The sequence below is a fragment of the Enhydra lutris genome, unplaced genomic scaffold (assembly GCF_002288905.1).
Source record: "Enhydra lutris kenyoni isolate GAN:26980312 unplaced genomic scaffold, ASM228890v2 scaffoldscaffold58, whole genome shotgun sequence".
Lineage (NCBI taxonomy): Eukaryota > Metazoa > Chordata > Mammalia > Carnivora > Mustelidae > Enhydra > Enhydra lutris.
This window is the reverse complement of record NW_019154142.1, coordinates 14140107-14162080: the sequence shown is the minus strand read 5'-3', so window position 1 is coordinate 14162080 and position 21974 is coordinate 14140107. Positions and strand designations below refer to the sequence as shown.

The 21974-nt window shown below is 34.8% G+C and overlaps 1 protein-coding gene across 1 annotated transcript in view; it reads right to left on the bottom strand.

Annotated features, from left to right (window-relative positions):
• LOC111158253 (activating signal cointegrator 1 complex subunit 3) overlaps positions 1-21974 on the bottom strand; it is a 362572-nt gene that overhangs the window by 161087 nt on the left and 179511 nt on the right. The window contains exons 15-16 of the mRNA XM_022520163.1: positions 5721-5912; positions 5196-5420 (exon numbers count right to left, since the gene is read on the bottom strand). Coding sequence (XP_022375871.1) covers positions 5196-5420; positions 5721-5912 — 417 coding nt within the window. The remainder of the gene's footprint in view (positions 1-5195; positions 5421-5720; positions 5913-21974) is intronic.

Here is a 21974-nt window from a genome sequence, read left to right as displayed (position 1 = left end):
AAGAAAATAAAACTTGTACCTTTATTTTATTCCTATAAATCCTATAATTTTTAATTCTGTATAACTAATTCTGTGAAATAAATGTGGATACTTGGCTAGTTGAAGATGAGATCTAGCAATATACAAAATATCATTATGCTGTTACATCATACTATTAGTTATTAAAAAAGAAAAATCACCAAAGTAAAAAATGACGAGGCAGATTCTGACTATTCACTTTAAATTTACACGAACTTAAAATAAGTCTGAGAAAGACAAATACTATAAGGCCCCTTGCACATGGATTCTGAAAACATCAGACTCAGAGAAACAGAGTAGAATGGTGGTTGCCAGGAGTTGAGGGTGGAGGAACTGGGGAGACATTGGTCAGAGGTATAAACTTCCAGTTAAAGATGAATAATTTGCGTTCTTTAATGTATAGTATGGTAACTATAGTTAATGATAGTTAATAGTTAATAATACTGTATGTATACTTGAAAGTTGCTGTGGGAGTAGAGCTTTAACGTTCTCATGAAAACAACAAAATCGTTATTATGTGACTATTAATACATTTACTAACTTTATTGTTACTATATAACTATATACACATATCAAACCATCACATTGTAAACCTTAAAACTTATACAGTGTCATATGTCAATTAGATTTCCATAATTACATAAATTCATAAATTTATACTAATGCACTTACAAATGACTAAGTCATCCTCAATTTAGGAAAATATATACATTTCCTAAATGTAAATTAAAACTTTCTACAAAATGAAGAATAACAATACTAAATATAACCAATAAGGGAGTTGTGCCACACTCCCCAAATATTTAAAAATGAGACAGTTAAAACATTTTCTAGCTTCCTAAGGTAAAGAAAACTAAAAACAGTTAAAAATCTGATAGTGTCTCCCATTTGCGGTTCTACTATTAGCAAAAACTGCGTGGATTCTCTTATGACCTATAGGTATTTTAAAATACTATCACAGGACTCCTCCTAAGAGTAGAAAATTTTATAAAGGATAAAATAGCTTGCTATTATTTTCAAAATCAGACTCAGTAAATTAACATTAATATATACTTATTGCTACTAATGATAAAATAAAGGAAAGGAGGAAGCAAGTATCAGAGTATGGATCAAGTCATTTGAATCTTCTAAATGATCATCAAAAGAAACTAAGAGACCACCCGGAAAAATGGATGTAAATTCATGATGGCACATCATATTTCTAGATTAATCTTTGAATGCCACCTAGTGACAAAGACAAAAATTTACTTGTAAATATCTGCTGTCACCTAGTGGCTACTTAGTACAGGAGCCTTTTATTATAAAAACAAGTATTTTTCAAATCTCTGCAATATATCCATTCATCTCAATAATCATATAGTAAGTCAGCAAGGAGTCAGTATTATGTAAAGCACAACGGATATGGGAATAATTAGAGCCTGATCCCTCGTCTCAAGAAGTTGTCTACTCATGCTGGTGAGAAACATGTAACTAATTATAAGATGACACACATGAAACCACCATCCACAGTGCCTAGTATATAATATTAAAAACTGATTTTAATTAAAAATACCTAATACATGAAACTTACAAAAAGGCCATCAAATAAACAGTGTAAAAGTTTTATGTTCTGTTAAGAACCCCAAATTTGGTAATTTTAGAAAACTCAATGTATCACTGTGTATCTAATTTATTTATTTAAACTTTAGTTTTTAAGGTTATGTTAATTGCTTACTTGTGTGTATGTGTTTTCTTAAACTGGTTAAAATCATACAAAAATGAAATAACTAATCATGAGTATATATGTGTGTGTGTATCTGTTAGTAAATACATGAAAAATATTCATGTATTTATTCAGCTAGGATTTGCAAGCTGGCAGTAAGTATAAACAGGGCTGAGAATCAAGGGACTATCAGATAACAGTGAGTGATACAAATCATTTACTAAATACCAGCTTGGCACAGGCACTTATTAAATTTTCACAACAACCCAGTGATATTGTCTCTATTTTATAAGTGGGAAAACCAGAACTTTATAGGTGAAGGGAGCAGAATGAAAGCCTGTCTCGGGCACATGACACATGTTGGAGAGTAACCAGAACCAGCACTGGGAAGGTTGGTTACACTACGGAAGCCTTAAATCCAAGGACAAGGTGTTTATACTATGTCCTTCAGAGACAAGAAAAACGCCATATAGAATATGTGTATGGTTACAGAAAGATTAACATATTTTAAAGTATATACTACAGGAGGCCAACACAGAGTAGGTACCCAGTAATGTCTGCTGAAGACATTTTAATAAGCCTCAAACATGCTTCAGTGTTTCTTTCAGTGCAAAATTAAGTGGCTTTATACAGGTTTGGGACTTGTGACCTTTTGGCATTAGCATTAGAAAATCAGCCCAATTAGGTATCAATCAGCAAATCTGTCTCATAAAAATGTTTGTATTAAAATTATTATTTAATATAATACTTTCTTCAGTTCTTCTAAACTAATGGTCAGGATAAATATTCATGTTATAAATGATATTAGCAGAGGCAAAATTCCTAATTTAACATGACCTTTATGTTCATCACTGCCACTGAATAGTTTTGCAAAGATCTGTGGAGTTTAAAGACTTAAAATTCCATTACTGTAAGAACACAGCACACTTTCATTTTATAAACTAATTTCACAGTTGATTTCCACAGATTACGAAATTTAATTTCATACTCAACTACAATTTAAGGGGGTTTGTTTTCCTTAACAAGAAAATTTACTTTAATTGGGAGCTATTCCAAGTAGACAAAAATATGAGAAAAAAGTTTTACCAATAGTCTGTACTTCACTATGTTAGCTAAAAATTTCAACATATGTATTTCATTATTTGAATGCATTTTATGGCATTAAATGGAATTACAGTTATAGTTAGTTGGCATTTCTGAAGATAACTTACCTAATAAGTACTTTATGAATATGAGGTAAATCAATGGACTACAATTTATTTTTAATTTTTCAGGTCTTGACCAAATAATTTTATTGATAATGTTTTACAGTCTGTAAAAAAGACCTCCTTGAGGACAAGACACTTATCCGGTGTTTTCCGCACCATAACACCACCACCTTGAGTTTACTTGACCATTTATAAAAAGTTCTCAAGGATACTAATTATAAGTTTATGAAAATAGTATTCCTTGATACAGTTTTCTAGAAAAACTGCACAAAAGGGAGCCTTTCTTTTTATTGTAAGCAGAGAAATTATGATGACCATTTTGGAAAATTAGTCCTGGTCTTAGAAGAAGGTAAATGGTGAGTATCAATGTCGAGAAATGTATTCACTGTTAACTTACTACAGTTTATATAAGGCAACAAAAATCTGGCTATAGGGGTGCCTGGGTGGCTCAGTGAGTTAAAGCCTCTGCCTTCTGCTCAGGTCATGGCCTCAGGGTCCTGGGATTGAGCCCTGCTTAGGGCTCAATGCTCAGCAGGGAGCCTGCTTCCCCCTCTTTCTCTGTCTGCCTCTCTGCCTACTTGTGATCTCTGTCTGTCAAATAATTAAAGAAAAAAATCTAGCTACAAATACTAGGTATGTAGTTAAATATATCTGAGTTTGAATACTAGTTCCAAAAATTAGTAGCTGAAGGACTGAAGGTAATCAGTCACATACCTCTCCGAGGCAATTACGTCTACCTTGCAGGACATCTGGAAGGTCCTTAGTCCATTATTACTATTACCACCATTGTACAATAGACTATTTTATCAGAGATACTGCAGACCCAAGACCAAAGATCCAATTATTTAAGCCATGAAACCATAGCAGGTGATGGGGACTGAAATTGAGCTATAATAACATTTTCTTTAGGGTCAACATTTATTTCCTAATCTTTTTTATTTTCTTGTAATTATGCTACTAGAGACCAGCATCTTTCATGACTTCTAACTTCCAACCAAATCTTCCAAACCTTTAATCTTCTGATCCAGATCAGGTTTGCTGCCTTCATGAATAAAGCTTTCCTAACAGCTTGTGACCAAAAATGTTTTCTTCCTTCTACTGAATGCCTCTATAGAAATTATCACTTTCCAACATTATTACACTGTATTTTTGTACCTTTTGCTCCCCGTTTGGACTATCTGCTCTTTAACAGAGGAGACTGCAAATAAATGTGTTTTGGATCCTCTAAAAAGAATTGTAAATACTGAACAGAATGTAAGTGAAATTTTATAAGATCTTTAAGAAGTACCTGATATAAGACTTGTACACAACAAGTAATATTTGATTACAAATGTTTCTTCATTTCTTTGTCTATTTAACATTGCATTTACTTATCTATTTAACACATATCCCATCTACTTTAAAAAATTATTTGAGTCCATTTTAAAGAAAGGAAAGAGAAGCAGGAAAGTGTTGAATGCCAGGGAAATAACTAAAAATGTCATGAAAACAGTGAAACTTCATTTGAATATCTGACACACAGATTCTTAAATTAAGAATGTTTATCCTCTTTACCAGTTAATACGTTACCTAGACTTCCAGAGTCTGCTATTTAAATCTTAACACAAAATGCCTATACACACAGGAAACAAATTATAATACTGTAGCTCAATTTAAGCAATTATATTCTGTATAACAAGTTTAATCAAACGACCTAACATAAAAGAGCTTTAAAAACCTTAGAAAAACTTTATAAAAATGTAATACAAATAGAGGGGTGGTTACTGCTATTTCTGTTTCTCTAGTCTGTATAGCTCTGGTTCTGGCTTAGAACAAAACCTCACAGTTTAAAAGTACACTCTGGAGTTCTTTTTTTTTTTTTTTTTTTTTTAAAGATTTTATTTATTTATTTGACAGGCAGAGATCACAAGTAGGCAGACAGGCAGGCAGAGAGAGAGGAGGAAGCAGGCTCCCTGCTGAGCAGAGAGCCCGATGCGGGGCTCGATCCCAGGACCCTGAGATCATAACCTGAGCCGAAGGCAGAGGCCTAACCCACTGAGCCACCCAGGCACCCCCACTCTGGAGTTCTTATCTGTGATCACCTGCATCCCATACGGTTCTGAATTAACCAACAATATGGCCATTCAGCCTGTTGTGCCTTATGACTGTGGAATGGCATAAGCTGTCTTCCTAAATACTACAGAACTGCAACCAATTCAACCTTGTATTTCTTTGGTCATTCTTTCAGCTGATGATCCTATTCCAATCTTTTATTCACTGAATCTTACCTCTGCATTTAGGTTATCCGCAAGGCTTTCCAGAAACTGACTCTCAATTGGGTTTTGTTGAGTGAGCAAGGTGAGGTAATGGCTGAGTTTGTCATGTGTTGTTATGATGATTCCTTCCCCAAATTTGTCAAACTGTGGTCTTCCAGCTCGACCAAATATCTGCATGACATCTAAAATTCCAAGGTCAACAAAGGAGCCTCTTTTTGCTGCATATATTTGTGTTCCCTAGATGAGGAAAGGTTAATAAGAATTTACATAAACACAAACAAATATAATCCTGATGAGCTGAATACTGAAATTAGGCAAATATGGCAAGATCTCAAAAGTGTACTTTAACTAATCCTTTCATCATCTGTGATAGAGTTAAATTTTCACAATATAAACTAGATTTTTTGGGAGAAAATAATTCTGACCTTATATGAATAGCATTAGAGGTCAATGAAACAGCAAAATCACAGTATTTTTCTAAACAAACTAACCCCCAGGTTTAAGACACACACAAATCCACATAAGGTAAGCTATTACCTTAATAATAACAGCATGAGCAGGAAGATTGACACCCCAAGCGAGTGTCGCTGTGCAGACTAGAACTTTGATATGCCCATTAGAGAAAAGGGTTTCAACCAAATTTCTGTCCTGCCGAAGCATCCCTGCGTGATGAATACTGAAACCATCTGGAAATAATTCTCGTAGTTGCTTATTTCTTGACTTCTGCACCTACAGTAGATATTAATAGAACAAAAAAGAGCATTACTTAGCATTTACAAGTAATTGCTACTTAGCATTTTTGTTCAATGAGTTTATCAAAGAAAGCATAAAATTACTCATGTTTTAAGGTCTTACTAAGTCTTAGTATATAATATTCTGTATAAAATTATTAAAAATTATATCCTATCTTAAAACACAGGTAATCCCCAACGTGACATAAAATTCAAGAGGAATGAAGTTAAAAGCAAGTATTTCTTTCGTTCAGACTTTCAACCAATCATTATTACTTGTTTCCTATCCTTCCAAAACTACTCTATTTAAAAAAGCATAAATCTAAGTTGCTCCCAACTCATTCAGAATAAAGGCCACAGTTCTTAAAATGCAAGAATCTATAGAAATTATTCTCATCCCCTAACCTCACAAACCAATGTTAGCTACTAGTGTTGACTTTTCCTCTAAGTCCCTTTTCTTTTTCTTTTCATTTTTTTAAGATTGTATTTATTTATTTGACACAGAGAGAGAAATCACAAGTAGGCAGAGAAGCAGGCAGAGAGAGAAGGGGAAGCAGGCTCCCAATGAGCAGAAAGCCTGATGCGGGGCTCAATCCCAGGACTCTGAGATCATGACCTGAGCCGAAGGTAGAGGCTTAATCCACTTAAGCCACCCAGGCACCCCACTAAGTTCCTTTTCTGACAAGTCCACATCCACTCCACCAAGGTCTTCACATTCTCTCTTTATACACAACATACTTCCTGGAAGACTTTTCTCCCCTCTTAAGAGATGCCCATGATTCCCCAGTGCATGCACTCTTCCTCATTGCAATGGCCCAGTAAACCCAACTGAGTTCACCTAGAGGTGTGTTCTTGCTGATTTCTGACCAGCACTGACCATCTGTCTTAATTCTCCAATTTTACAATGCCCTGAATGTATTAACTTTACTTCTGGTGTCTTTTCTTTGACCTGGCCTGAACTCTGATGTGGGATTTGATCCACTTATCTGCAATCCATATAAATGCTACAGCAGAGTATCTTTAAAAATTCACTGAGACTCACTAATACAATGGAGAAAATTCTCTGCAAAATTAAAGACTTTAGATTAACATAATGAAGTATTTAGGTAGTCAAAGCTCCTGTTTGGGGCGCCTGGGTGGCTCAGGTAGAGATTTTGTAGTTGTGGGATCCACTGAGCCAGTGGATCTGTGCTTATCAGGGAGTCTGCGTGAGATTGTCTCTTCTCCATGCCCCCCTGCCCCGGTGCACACTCTCCCTCTCTCTCTAAAATAAATAAATCAATCTTTACAAAGTCTATTTTAAAGGGGCGCCTAGGTGGCTCAGTGGGTAAAAGTCTCTGCCTTCGACTCAGGTCATGATCTCAGGATCCTGGGATGGAGCCCTGCATCGGGCTCTCTGCTCTGCAGGGAGCCTGCTTCCTCCTCTCTCTCTGCCTGCCTCTCTGCCTACTTGTGATCTCTGTCTGTCAAATAAATAAATAAAATCTTAAAAAAAAAAAGGTCCTGTTTGGACATCATGTCCTGTGTTTGCTTGTTATTGCTCTAAAAATTTCATTATCAACATTTCAATAGTTTCTTTTGAAAGAGTTTTCCATAGGTTTTTGTTTTTTGTTTTTGTTTTTTGTTAGGTGCACTATACTGGCAGGGAGTGCGGCTTCAGGGGTCTGGGGTTCTAGAACAGACTTAATCACACTGACTATCCTTAAAGTACTTAAAATTTTAAACTTCTAAGTTAATAATAATTAACCAAGGAAATTATCTAAGAAAACAGTTCTTTGTGAATCTACTGCAGCTATAAAACAGAAATACTTTAACAAACTACTCCATCTAGTGGCCATCCGCATAAATAACAACTTACACATTTTAAGCCTTTTCAGAGTCCTGTACAAAATACACAGAAACAAAAAAGGCTTTCTTCAAGTTTCATGGGGAGTATATTCCTGTTTTATTTTTGTGCAGGGTGATTATCCTGTTAGAAATCATTTTATGCATAGACCTTATGATTAACTACACTTGGGTCATCTTGCCTAAACTTCCATCTTTTCGGACAAGAGTTGCTACTTATCTTCTAAAGCAGCTCTTACGAATATGTGATGATTTGGGATAAAGTCCACTGGAGGGTATTTGCTAGGATATAACAGAGTCCTTCATGGGCCACGGGTAAGGAGAGGAGAAACGTTTCACCTACTCAGTTTCTTCTCTCATATTCATGAATAGACACTCAGAGCTAAAAGAATAAAACAAAATATTGCTTGGAAGATATACTCTGTACATAATATACTGCTTGGATTGCCATTTGTTTCAGGTGAATCTGCTGTCTGTGGACCCCTGCAGGGGAATGTCTTGATGTGCTTGTTACTGATTCCTTAGTCAAGCTCCATTTGGGGAAGGCCTTGGTTTGTGGCACCAATGACACATGAGCTGAGTGCAGGAAATATCTAACTGTGGGGAAGAACATTCCCATAATGTGGCAGGCAGATACTGGAGTAGTGTCATAGTACTCCTCACTCTGGCCAAGTGAGTTCAACCAGCTTCTGGACCACCATCTGGGTAATCCTTCTGGTCTCTGTGTGGAATATAGAGGTCCCAGGGGTCATTTCTCTTTCGTCTCTATTTCTTTCTTTTTTTTTTTTTTAAGATTTTTATTTGTTTATTTCACAGACAGATCACAAGTAGGCAGAGAGGCAGGCAGAGAGAGAGAGAGAGAGAGAGAGAGAGAGAGAGAGAAAGGAGGAGGCAGGCTCCCTGCTGAGCAGCGAGCCCGATGCGGGACTCGATCCCAGGACTCTGGGATCATGACCTGAGCCGAAGGCAGAGGCTTTAAACACTGAGCCAGCCAGGCGCCCATCTTTCGTCTCTATTCTTATCAATACCCTGCTCATTGCTTCTTAATTGGTTCAGGAGAGATCTGACGTGACAACAATCCTAAAATAAGTCTGGGTTGCTCATTCTTAACTTTCTTTGAATCTGTGTCTGCCGCTTGTGGTCTAGGCTAGTTCATAGTACAAATAAACTAGAATCCTTAGGAACCAGGCCCAGAGATACGTACTTTTTAAAAATCTTTTAAAAATCATACAGAAAAATTTTATTGTTTTTCCATTTTTTGTGTTTGATTCTATGAATTTTAACATATGTTCAATTTGTGTAATGACCACCATAATCAGGATATGGAATAGTTCCTTTACCCTAAAAAATTTCCTCTTTCATTCCTTCAGAGTTAAACCCTCCCCACCCACAACCCCTGGCTATCAATGACCTGTTCTCCATCCTTACAGTTTCTTGACTTCAAGACTATGATAGAAATTGAATAAAACAGTATATAAGCCTTTGAGGCTAGTTTATTTTACTCAGTTTCATGCCTCTGAAATTCACCTAAGTTGTACTGATAGTTCATTCTTTTTTATGGCTCGGTAGAATTCTACGGTATGGATGGATATTTTGTTAATTCAGTCACCCACTGAAGGATGTTTGAGTTGTTTCCATTCTGGGCAATCATGACTACAAGCCTCTATGGATATCCATGTGAAGTTTCTGTGTGTGCATGTGTGTGTGTGTGTGTGTGTGTGTAAGAGAATATATTTTAATTTTTCTCAAGTAGATACCATGACTGTGATTGCTGGGTCATATGGTAAATACATTTTTAACTTTATGAAAACTGCCAGACTATTTTCAGAGTGGCTGTACGATATGCATTTTCTTCACCAATATATCCGAATTCCAGTTACCTCCCATGATTGTCTGCACTTTAGACTGTCATTATTTTTTATTTTAGTCACTATAAGAGGTAAGTTGTAAGTAGTGGTATCCCATTGTGGTTTTAATCTGCATTTTCCTAATGACTAATGATATGAAACATGTTTTCGTGTTCTTAGATATACATTTCTAATTAGCTCCTCAAGTTATTCTGATAGACACAAAAATTTAAGGACCATAGTTCCTTAACAGGAAGATACCCAGACTGATTATTTTTATCCATTATGTACAAGATAGCTGTATAATTTGACCATATAACTCTATTTAGTGCTATACAACTTTGCATTATTATGATAAATTATTTACACTCCTAAGAAAAATATCTTCTAACAAATTTAGAAAACATGACAGTGATCCAAAAAGGCACTATAAAGGGCTAAAGAGAGGATAATTTAAGTAAGAAACAGCTGTTTATCATATAGTAGATCCTAGAAATACACAAATTAAAGACAAAATCTGAGCTTTGAGTAATTTGCAGAATGGAAAGAAAGACTTCTATAAAATATGATTTTTTAATTATGTTATATTAGTCACCATACAGTACTTCATTGGTTTTTGATCTAGTGTTCCATGATTCATTGTTTGTGTATAACATGATATGTTTCTAATAGAGGTAAATGGACAAAGCTGAAACAAGGGCAGGGATGGCACTGTGGTTTGTGTATGTCCCACTAACATGTGGCAGAGTTCTTTCTGCACAGCTAGTACTTCCTGCCCATTTCTGGAATGAATGAATCAATGATATGCTAGTCTCATCAAAGAAGTCCTTACAGAAAATGTGAAATGTGGGTCTTGAAGGACAAGTGATATATTAAGTGAGGGACAGGAGGCAGCAGAATAAACAAGCACAAAGGCTGGAACTAGCAAAGAATACAGTGTGTTTGAGCGTTATGTTCAGAAGGTACTGGGTGAATGCATAAAGTGATGCTGTAAAGGACGACCAGGGGCTAGAAAGGAGGATTAGGTCAGGCTTTAGATGGTCTCAAGCACAGGTGGGAAGGGGTCAAGTAAAGTTCCTAAGCGGTAGCAGATTTGGCCTTGTGCTAAGACCAGAGGCTGGATGAGCAGCTATGGGGCTATCAAGAGGCCCGTGAGAAGATGGAGACAGGAAATAGAGACACCACATAAAGTCAAGGTGAGAGTAGGCTATACAGTAAGGAAGCCGGGGTGACTGCCTGTGAAGGCAGGTATGAAGGGAAGGAAAGAGTTAGGACTCTTTCTAGCTTATCCATGGATGCCTTGATGAACTAAATATGTGATGGAGAAAACAGGATCGGGAGAGCCAATGCTTGTGCCTTGGAAGGTGAGCAGAAGATTCAGTTTGGGACATGAATCTGAGGACACCCATTATAAAGATTTTGGCTTTTACTCTGAATAAAGTGGAAAAGCACTGCAGGTTTCTGAGCAGGAGAGAAAGAGGGGAGACCAGTTAGGTTTATTACTCTAGCACAGTGTTCCAAGAGAGATGCGACAGTAGACTGAACCAGGTGTAAAACATCTGAATAAAATAATTAATCACTCTAAACTAACACACACCTGCAACTTTATATATGTATCCTTCTTATCTTGACTTTCTTAAACAACAAAGGAAAAATAAAAACTAAAACTGTAAGTCTAAAAACTAATGGAAACATCACACATCAAACTTACAGGACAGAGTAAAAGCATGCTCTCAGAAAATATCATACCTGAAAAAAAAAAAAAAAAAAAAAAAAAGAAAAAGAAAATATCATACCTGAAATATTTCACTAAATAAAAATATAATAAGTGAATTAACATCTAACTCATGAGTTATTGTTTTGTTTTTTATTTATTTTCTTATTATGTTCAGTTATCCAGCATATAGTACATCACTAGTTTTTGATGTAGCGTTCAACAATTCATTAGTTGCATAAAACACCCAGTGCTCATCACAGCACATGCCCTCCTTAATACCGATCACCTGGCCACCCCATAATGAAAGTATAATAAAATAAAAAAAAAAAAAAAAGAAAGAAAGAAAAAGCAGATATCCTAATAGAGTTAAAATAGAATCTGATGATTTAAAATTTGTGAAATGGATAAGTAAACACAAAACCTCTTACTTTAAAAAGAAAAAAATTAAACAAAAATCACCAATGGCTATTGTTGGCAAGAATAGGAATTGGCAAACTATGTGCCAACTGTCTGTTTTGTACATAAAGTTTTATTGGAACATGGTCATATTAATTTATTTACATATTGTCTATGGCTGCTTTTGAGCTACTGTTAAGTAATTGTGACAGACACCATATGTCCACAGGCTTAAAATATTTACTGTGTAGCCTTTAAGTAAAAGGACATAGGTAGTCGTACACAAGCTCAATGGCACAAGCACAAAGACTCAAAATCAGTAATGTAAAAAAAAAAAGTTCAGAAATATATCAGAGTTTAAAATAATCAGAAAAGAGTATTTTGTAAAATTCAGCATATGCCATTTAAAAAACTGTTTGGGATGGATGGTTTTATAGAAAATATGCTATAACATTTATCCTAGAAGTGTTGGAAGTTATAAAATAATAAAAGCAATGGAGGAAAATTTAAAAGCTATCCAACATCTGGGCTTTCAAACTTTTAAAGACAAATTAATTTTAATACTATTAAAGGCCCTAGAGCACAAAAACAGAAGCAGTGAAACAGCACTGATATTAAAACTTGATAAAGAAGCAGAAAACAGAATATCAGAGAAACCTCTCTTATGAATATCAATCGAAATAGTAAAGAACTTTAGAAAACAGAATTCATCAATGCATTAAAATAATACACCACAACTAAGTACAATTTAACCTCAAAATTCAAGGGCATTATACTTATATTTATATGAATATATTCAAGAAATGAAATGACATGCTTTGATTTTTGAGATGGGAAAACTTGACTTGGTAAAAATGCCAGTTCTCACTAACTTAATCAAGGCACTAACTCAACTAAAACATGAAAATGATTCCTTGGAGGTTATACTCAAGTTCACTCTGAAAAGTAAACCTGTATATTTAGTCAGGAAAAATTCTAAAATTGAAGAATAATCAAGTATTAAAAATATTATAGTAACAGAGTAAGAAAACAGTTTGATACCAAAGAGGAAATAGTTAAGATCAATGAAAAGATAAGAAAGTTCAAAAATTGATTCAGGCAAATATGAGAATTCTGTGTTATATCAAAATTTAAAATCAATAGAAGGAATGGAATATTCAGGAAAAGATGATGGGTCCATTACTACATGGAATAGATTCCAGACAGATCAAAGGTTTAATAATAAAAATGAAATTAAATTTAAAAAGGGCTGGAGGAAATTATGGATAAAATAGGTATGGTCTTTATAAGTAAGACAAAGCCCAAAGACTACAAATAAATTGATAAAAAATTTATACAAGGTAAAATATTTGTAAATGAAGAAAATCCGAAAGTTAGCTAAGAAAAAAACATTTATAACACATATGAGAATACATGCAATTTAATATAAATACAATGGACCACAGATATGAATAAGCAAATTACAGAAAAAGATTTCAAGTGGCCAATATGGAAATGCTCAGCTTCGTTCAAAGAAATGTCAGTCAAAAAAATAATGAAGTATCATTTTTTTAAACTTAAAAACTTTCACAATGCTCAGCATAAAGTCATGTGGGAGGAAGTTAACCGTGTTCAAGGAAATGTAAATTGGAACAAACTCCCTAATGGGCGATTTGAGACCATTTACCAAAATTTTAAATGCAGGTGACATGTTGATGTATAAATTTCACTGCTAGGGATTTTCCCAATAGACATCACCGCAATTGCCAAGAGTATGAGCAAAAATGTTTACTATAGCACTGTTTACAATAAAAATAATTGGAAACAACAAAAGTGTCCATCAAGACGGGACTGGGTAAATGAATTAAGACAGTATGCACATTATGGCATACTATGTAGTTGTTATGAGAATGAATTAGACCTTTCTGTGCTGATCTGAAAACATCTCCACTATGTATTATTCCAAGAGACATGAAAGTATGTATAACATGATCAAATCTGTTTACACTGAAACATACATGCAAATACATACAATGAGTAGTTGCATTCAGTCTTCCCTTTAAAAAAAGCTTTTAAACAGGTATTTCTTTTAGAGAAATGAATGGAGAAGAGATGGGTAAGATCATGAGCTATGGAGCTAAACTTTTTTTTAAGATTTTATTTATTTATTTGACAGAGATCATGAGTAGGCAGAGAGGCAGGCAGAGAGAGAGAAGTACAGTCAATTTTTTTTAAGATTTCATTTATTTATTTGACAGACAGAGATCACAAGTATGCAGAGAGGCAGGCAGAGACAGAGAGGAGGAAGCAGGCTCCCCGCTGAGCAGAGAGCCCGATGTGGGGCTCCATCCCAGGGCCCTGAGATCATGACCTGAGCCAAAGGCAGAGGCTTTAACGCACTGAGCTACCCAGGCGCCCCAGAGCCAAACTTTTTTATTACAAGTATTACTACAGGTGACTGCTGCTTTCTGAAGTATCAAAACCATCACTGCGTTTCCTTCTGGTTCCCCAGGGCGAGCACTACCTGGAGTCCAGGCTTTGCTATCCTCTGAATAACCGCAGAGATATAATTCATCTTGTTCACGTTCTCTGAATGGAGCATTGGATTCTCAAAGAAGCTATTTGAGATCTAATACTATATTAACTGGATAAGTGTTTCTACACATGGAAATATAGCACAAAAGAACAGGAGTTGTGAGAAGGTAAAGGAAGTCAGATGTGTAGTTAGAATTGTTTAAGCTTGGATTCCTCTGACTTTATATTTCCACTTTTCACAAGTGAACTTCCCATAAAGGGCTTTATAGTCAGTAAGAATGGACAACTATTAGGGTAATCTGTTAGCACACAGAGGGTACTATATTCTCTTCCCTCAGTGAAAACAAGCAGGACTTCCTTCCATGACCTTACATATCTTTCTCCTACCCATGAGATGGAAAAAACAGTGTGGGTACTTTTAAAAATGAGTAAGGTTATTGATGTAGTATCCCATGATTCATTGTTCGTGTATAATACCCAGTGGTCCATGCAATACTAATGATGTACTTATGGTGACTAACATTTAAAAAAAAAAAAAGGTAAAAAAATAAATAAGGTTAAAATGTAACCACTTCCCAAAGTTGACTTCCAAAGTAACACAAATACAGGAATTAAAACTATAATTGGAAAAAAAAATAACAAAAAGCAATTGAGGTTATTAAAGGAAAACAAATTTGTTTTTCCAATAAGACCAAAAGTATACGGAAGCAACACAAGAACCTCAGTTTAGATGCAAGCGCTCAATGAAAAAGCATGACAGAAATTGCATAACTAATTTACAGTGACCTTTGTAAGCCTTCTGAGGTAATTTATCTTGATAAGATATGCTTTAATGTGGATAATATCAAATCCATTAGGCAGGAATAACTTAACTGCCACTATAAAAACTAAAATTTAACCAGGAGGCAAATATCTTCCTCTAAATGATGCCATTCTTTCTCACAATCATTAGTGAGTATGCATTATTAATATTAAAAAAAATTTATAAAATCTTCATCTTTGGTAAGTGCTACTTTTATCATTCAATGTTAATACAATAATCAGCATGACAAAGTGGACCTGCTTATTTAAGAACATAAACCAATACCTGGCTTCTCTTTTGAGAAAGGAGTTCAGAAATCGAAGGAATATAGTATGCAATTTTCCCTCACCTTTCTCTCTCTTTCAAAGCTCTTATTCCACTTTAAACATTATTCTTTGAGACATCTAAAATTGGTTTTCTGACATCTATACCAAGGCATGCAATACTCTGTCCTCCATGAGGCTGTCAGAAGGAAATCCATCATCCTTCCCATCCTTATTCTTCAGGATAAGGTCCATTAGTCATCTCTTCACTAGATCAACTAACTAAAACTATGATTAGAATTTCTGAGGATCATGTTAAAAATTTTAGGGCCTTAGTTTCAGATTCTGATTCTGATAACTGACATAGGAACAGGTAATGGGAGACCAATTCTCTATTATAACAAAGTTCCCATAATTATTGGCATTTCTTTGCTCTTGACTCATTTCCTTACCTTCTCTATTATGGGGTAGGGAATTCTTTGATCTACTCTTTGGAACTGCCACACAATGATCAGCAAACTTTATTAACCTCTTCTATGTCCTCGCCTTAACTGAAACTTGACTCTCCTTGTATGGACCCTGTTTCCCATCCATTCCCTCTCCAGTGGTGAGGGACGATATCTATCTTCCTCATCACCATTTCCAGTCGATTATGCAGTCATTTTTTGTAAAAACTCCAGCTCTTTTAAGGTTCAGTCCATCTGACTACGTCACTTGTCATTTAACCTTATCCGATGAACTTGACACCTATGGCTCCTAGTCTGTCTCTCCATCCCAATTCCTGTCATCATCCTAGGTGACAGTATTTTCCATGTGGACATCCAAAACACTCACTCTTCCATTCCCTGACACCCTCATTTCCACTTCAGCCTTATCAACTATTATTTCTAGGCTTTGTCATCAACTCACAATGGTACCACTTCCAAAATCACTAGTACAAACATCTCAATTTCTGATCAAAGTTTGCTCAAACAATTCTTGTAAGTCCATTCTTTATCATCAATGATATTTTGAGATCACAATTCCTCTATTTTCTTTCTATTCATCAGCAGCACCCGCTTCTACTCCTCAGCCCAGTCCTTCCTCTTCCTCTTTCTCCGGCTTAAAGAGCAAAGCCCATTGCTTTTAAAATACCAAATCTATAATATGAATATAAAAGTACTCAAGATCCAGCCTTCGCCTATAACATTAGACTCATCTTATGCTACAAACAATTTCCTTCTGACAGTCTCATGGAGGACAGAGAAAAAACATTTTCTTTGTTTTAGTTATCTTTTTAAAAAAGATCTATTTATTTGAGAGAGAGAGCAGGCACAAGCAGGGGTAGGGGAAGAGGGAGAGGGAGAGAGAATCTTATGCAGACTCCCACTGAGCACAGAGCCTGATTTCTTGACCCTGAGATCATGACCTGAGCTGAAATCAAGAGTCGGGTGCTTAACCAACTGAGCCATCCAGGTGCCCCTACGTTTTAGTCATTTTGACTTTTATCCACTTCCTTCAATGTGCTACTGCTTTTCTGATGTCAGAGCCTTTAGCTAGAGCAGTCTTCTGCTGTTCTTTGCTTTGTGACCTCCTAACCTTCAAATCTCAGCTTCAATTTCACTTTCCTTGCTAAGCCTTCTCTAACACCGTCAGTCTAGATCAGGTCCTCTAATTTTATTTTCCCTTAACAACTTTGTCCCTCTTTATTCTATATTACAAATGAAATTAAATTATCTAATTAGTTGATTAATCATTCTGTCCTTTCAGAAAACAAGCTCCATAAGAGTAAAGGGGCAGATACTTTTTCTTCCTCAATATATTTCCATTCTCAATTAAAGCAAAGAGTATTAATCACTCCCAAATCCCAGCTCCTTCTATGAGCCTTCCTATATTGCATAGACCAGAAAGTAAAAACTGTATTTCCAAGATTTGCTGTAGGCAGGATACTGGATGCAAAGATCAATTCTGCTAACAACATGCACTTGCGCAAGATCTGGATAGTGGAAGATAAGAGGAAACCTTCTTTCTGCTATCATCTTTTGGTTGTAAATAAGACCTTGGAGAAATGAGGGTTGAAGTTATAACAAAAGTATCATATATTTAACATTTAGCTTGCCAATGTGTTCACGAGTGTTGGAAAGACATATATAGTTGCAGCTGTAGTTTCTCAACCACTGGATCACCATCGAAGTAGCTGGGTCTTAAATTCAACAGTTCCAGTGGTAGCCCCCTAATTTCTACTTCCTCAATCTTACCAACATTAGTAAGTACCTAATTTCTTGTACAAGATTCTTCTCTATTTAAAATGTACCTAGAGTGGTTTGTTTCTTTTCCTGTATCTTGACTGATATAGTACATGTCTTCTTCAATCCACTCTAAACAGGCTGACAGCAGAGGTTCCTTAGATGTTATCTAGAGATCTACCACAGAGACCGGTAACTAGTTTACATTCAGTAAATATTCACTGAGTGATCATCACTATAAATGGTTTGAGGCTTATGGGTATATAATCAGTTCACAGACTAACCTAATTCCCCACAACCAATTTTCATGTGTCATTCTGGCTGCGCTAATTATTCACTTTAACTTAGGAGAAAGGAAATACCAGGTGCTCTGTCCATGTTATACCCCTTGAAAGAGGGTAACATAGGTAACCCTGATATTATTACAATCCAATTATAGAGAAAGAATTTACTATTCCAGGGACAGCACCTTAATTAGCAAAAGAGAAATCTCATCTAAAATTGCATTCTTTATATCCATCATATCCATTTGGCCATAAAAGCTGAAATAATGTTAAAAAAAAAATCACACTGTGAAATGTGGTTTTGATCTTTAAATTTTATCAGTATAAATCTCTGTATCTCTTGGGATTTAATAACTGTACTTATTTAATCTGCATGTCTTTCGAGTGCTTCTAAAGTATTTTCATATGAGAGAACAACAGTATTCCAATTAACACAGTTTCCAAAACAGCATGGTTCCTTAAAAAGATACATACATTTGTTATAAAAATTTTACTCTATGCTTCTAAAATACATCTTTAAGCATAAGAACAAAATTTGTTGCAATCAAAATTTACTTAAAGGTGATGATGAAAGAAATAAGAATAAGATTCCAATGTCCTTATCTGTGTCTCTTATGAAGCGTCTCCTCTATTTTCAAAGTTGGCCATACATTAGAGTTGACTGAAATGAACACCTGGCCCAAGGGATTTTCCACGGTGTGTTGGAAAAAGAGTCCTACTTTTCAGCACTTGAATTCTGGTCATATAACTTGTCTCTTCTTCCACAATCTTCAATAGCTCCTCACTGCATATAAAGTCCAAGTGCTGAAGCAAGTGATTTAAGGTCCTCCACATTCTGACCAAAATCTATATGCCAGGCCCTTCATACATATTACATCCCAGTGAAAAGGGAACACTCTCATTGTCCAAATATATCCCGTGGTTTCCTTTGTTCATGTTCCTTTTCTTTCTTTCCTTGGAATGCCCTTTACCTTTGTAGCTGCATATTGAGATACAAGATCACTGGTTTGAATTAATCTACTTCTCTTTTGTGAACCGTTTGTTCTTTTATGTTATTTACCATATTTTACTTTCCTTATTTATGTATCTCGAAATCCTCTGTGAGACTGTCTGTGTCTTAAAGGTAGAGAAACGCCACCTTGTTTTGCTACTTACTTTCTGTGGTACAAGAAATTTGATCAATTGAATTAAAACTGACAGTTAATTTAGAACTGGACATCTTATTATATACTCTAAAATAACTGCTCTCAATAGGTTATAATATTTAATTGACTTGCTGTTCATACTTTAAAATTCCCCTACTGCTGGATATTTATGCTGCATTTTTTACCATTACAATGTGTTGGAATAAAACTCTCGGTATATATTACTTTTCTTTTTCATCTGTTCTTGGAAAGATTCCCAGGTTTAGAATTTCATGGCTAAAGGATCTGGAAGAAAGTGTAGCTCTTAACATATATTACCAAAAAAAAATTTTTTTTAAAGGACTGAACCATTAGGGGCACCTGGGTGGCTCAGTGGGTTAAAGCCTCTGCCTTCGGCTCAGGTCATGATCCCAGGGCCTGGGATCGAGCCCCACATTGGGCTCTCTGCTCAGTGGGGAGCCTGCTTCTTCCTCTCTCTCTGCCTGCCTCTCTGCCTACTTGTGATCTCTGTCTGTCAAATAAATAAAATCTTTAAGAAGAAAAAAAAAAAAAGGATTGAACCATTCATTGCCACAGGAAACTAGAAATGTACCAAATCCCCGAATCATCTTTAGAAATGGACATTATCATTTTCAGTTTTTAAAGATTTATTAGGCTAAAGAGTATAGAGTCCATTAATTTGTACAATTTTATTCATTAATTTTTTATTCCAGTTTACTATTTTTTCTTCTCTTTGCTCATTTACTTACTGAAAGCTTCATGTTTTAGTTATTAAACTTAGTAAGTACACAATGATGTAGATACACATATAAAAATGTAGATACTGATACATATAAAGCTGTAGTTACTAATATTTTTCCCAACCTGTCACTGCCTTTTGAGATTCAATGTATTATTTTTTGTTGACAAACAGCATCAAATTTAAATATTTTTACATCTGTCATTCTTTAAATTTGTCATCTTCTTTCCCTTCAAAGTACATATGTAACCATTTATAGAGTGTCCACTGTGTATCAGGCCAAGACATGTTACCTAACTTATTACAAAAATCTTAAGATATAGGTATCACTGCCACTTTGTTTATGATGAAACTAGTTCAAGGAAATTAAAAAAGGCTACGTTACCATGCCTGAGTTCAGATAAATATCCAGGTTTGCCTGGATCCAAAGCCTTTATTCTACAAGGGCCTACTTCCCTTTGAAAACAGAAATGTCATGTCTCCAAAAATACAATTAAACATTCAGTTCTATTTTGTATTAATTTTATTTCATTTTATTTAAAATTTTAATACGTTTTCAACATTCTTTCTGTGTGGTTATAACAATTCTACAAGAGTAGAATTATTATATTAACCTCCAAAAAGAAAGGAGGTTGATATGGCTAAGGAAAGAATAAACTCTGATCAAACAAACATTTTGCATATATTTAAAATAAAAAATAAAAAAAAAAGGGGTCTATTTGGCACCTGCTACTTTCTTTGGCTAATAAGTATCATCTACACCAGGAAGGGAAAATTCTAATTTTATTTGGCTATACTGACTATTAAACTGCTAGAGTAGAAATAAATAAAGCTATTAAGTATCTGATAACTTAAATCAAAGTTAAATTCCTTTAATTTAGATAAAGGCTAAAGCTGACCTATGGAAAAAAAAAAACAAAATCATTGGTAGATCTAGATAATAATAAAAATGTCAAAAAATGATTCTTTAAGGTAGCTTGAGGGGACATACTATTATTGGATTTTTTATAGAGTTCTCCTTTAATAGATATTTTGAATAACTATATTCATAAGGCTTATTGCATGACAGACCATTTCTACCTATAAGAAAAAATTTTAATATCACTAATTGTAATAAAATCAAACCACATATCAGTACCCATAAATCGGGAGAAATACTATCCAGGAGTGAGTGGGAATACCCATCCCATTACTAGAATATTTAAAGCCTGTTAAAAACTTGTCCCTAAAGGAAAGAATTTATTTGACTAAGATTACAAGTGAAACAGAATCTGAAGATTCTAATTGAAATATTCATTCAACTTGAAATTAAATCATAACTGAAACTAATAGCTTAATAATGAAAATACCTGCATCCCTAATGACATATTGCTATAAATGTAAGCTGCTACTACTTTTCCTTTAAGGTATACTCTATCTTACAGAAAATAGTGGTTTCTTAGGAAAATAACTTTATGCAGGAGAGAAAATATATGCAGGGCAAATTAGGAAAAGTTATTCATATTGTTCATTATCCTTTCACCATGTTAAAATTTAGTTATTAATGTATATTTTCTAAAAGTAGATTTCCATAAAATATGATGTTTTATCATTGTTCATTTTCCAAAATAATTTTATATATTATTCTATTGTTTCTCATAGTTAACTACTAGAATATGTATTATTTACCCTATTATTATTTCATTTGATAGGACAGAAATTAAGTTTCAGAAATATTTAGATGTTTAAGGCAACAGGGCTTCTAGAGGTGAAGTATAACTAGTGCTTTTTGTTAATGTGCCCTCTTGCTTTGGGCCTCTTTTGGAATTCCTAAGATACTCCCTTCCCCATGGAGAACTGCAAGATCCATCTCTATAGCTTAAGCTACTCTTGGGGTACTTCATTTTCTTTCCCCTATTTTCTTATTTCAGTGGACACTTTGGAAATATAGCTAGTTTTCATATGGGGATAAATTTTACATTAAAAATGGAAAAATGGGAATGATATGAGGAGTCCTAAAATATATTGTTACTTACTGGGAAGAAAAGATTCATTTTTGGCTGTAGCTAAGGCAGAGAAATAGCCTTATCTTTCTCTCTCTCTCTCTCTCTCTCTCTCACACACACACACACACACACACACACACACACACACACAGAAAGAGAAAGAAAAGAATTTCCTCAATGGAGTTTTATTTATTATTTATACAAATAAAGTAGAGTGTTGAATAAAACTGTGAAGAAATGCTTTTAAGAACCGTAACTGGTGAATCAGGAATTGAGATAGTTACATTACACATTACAC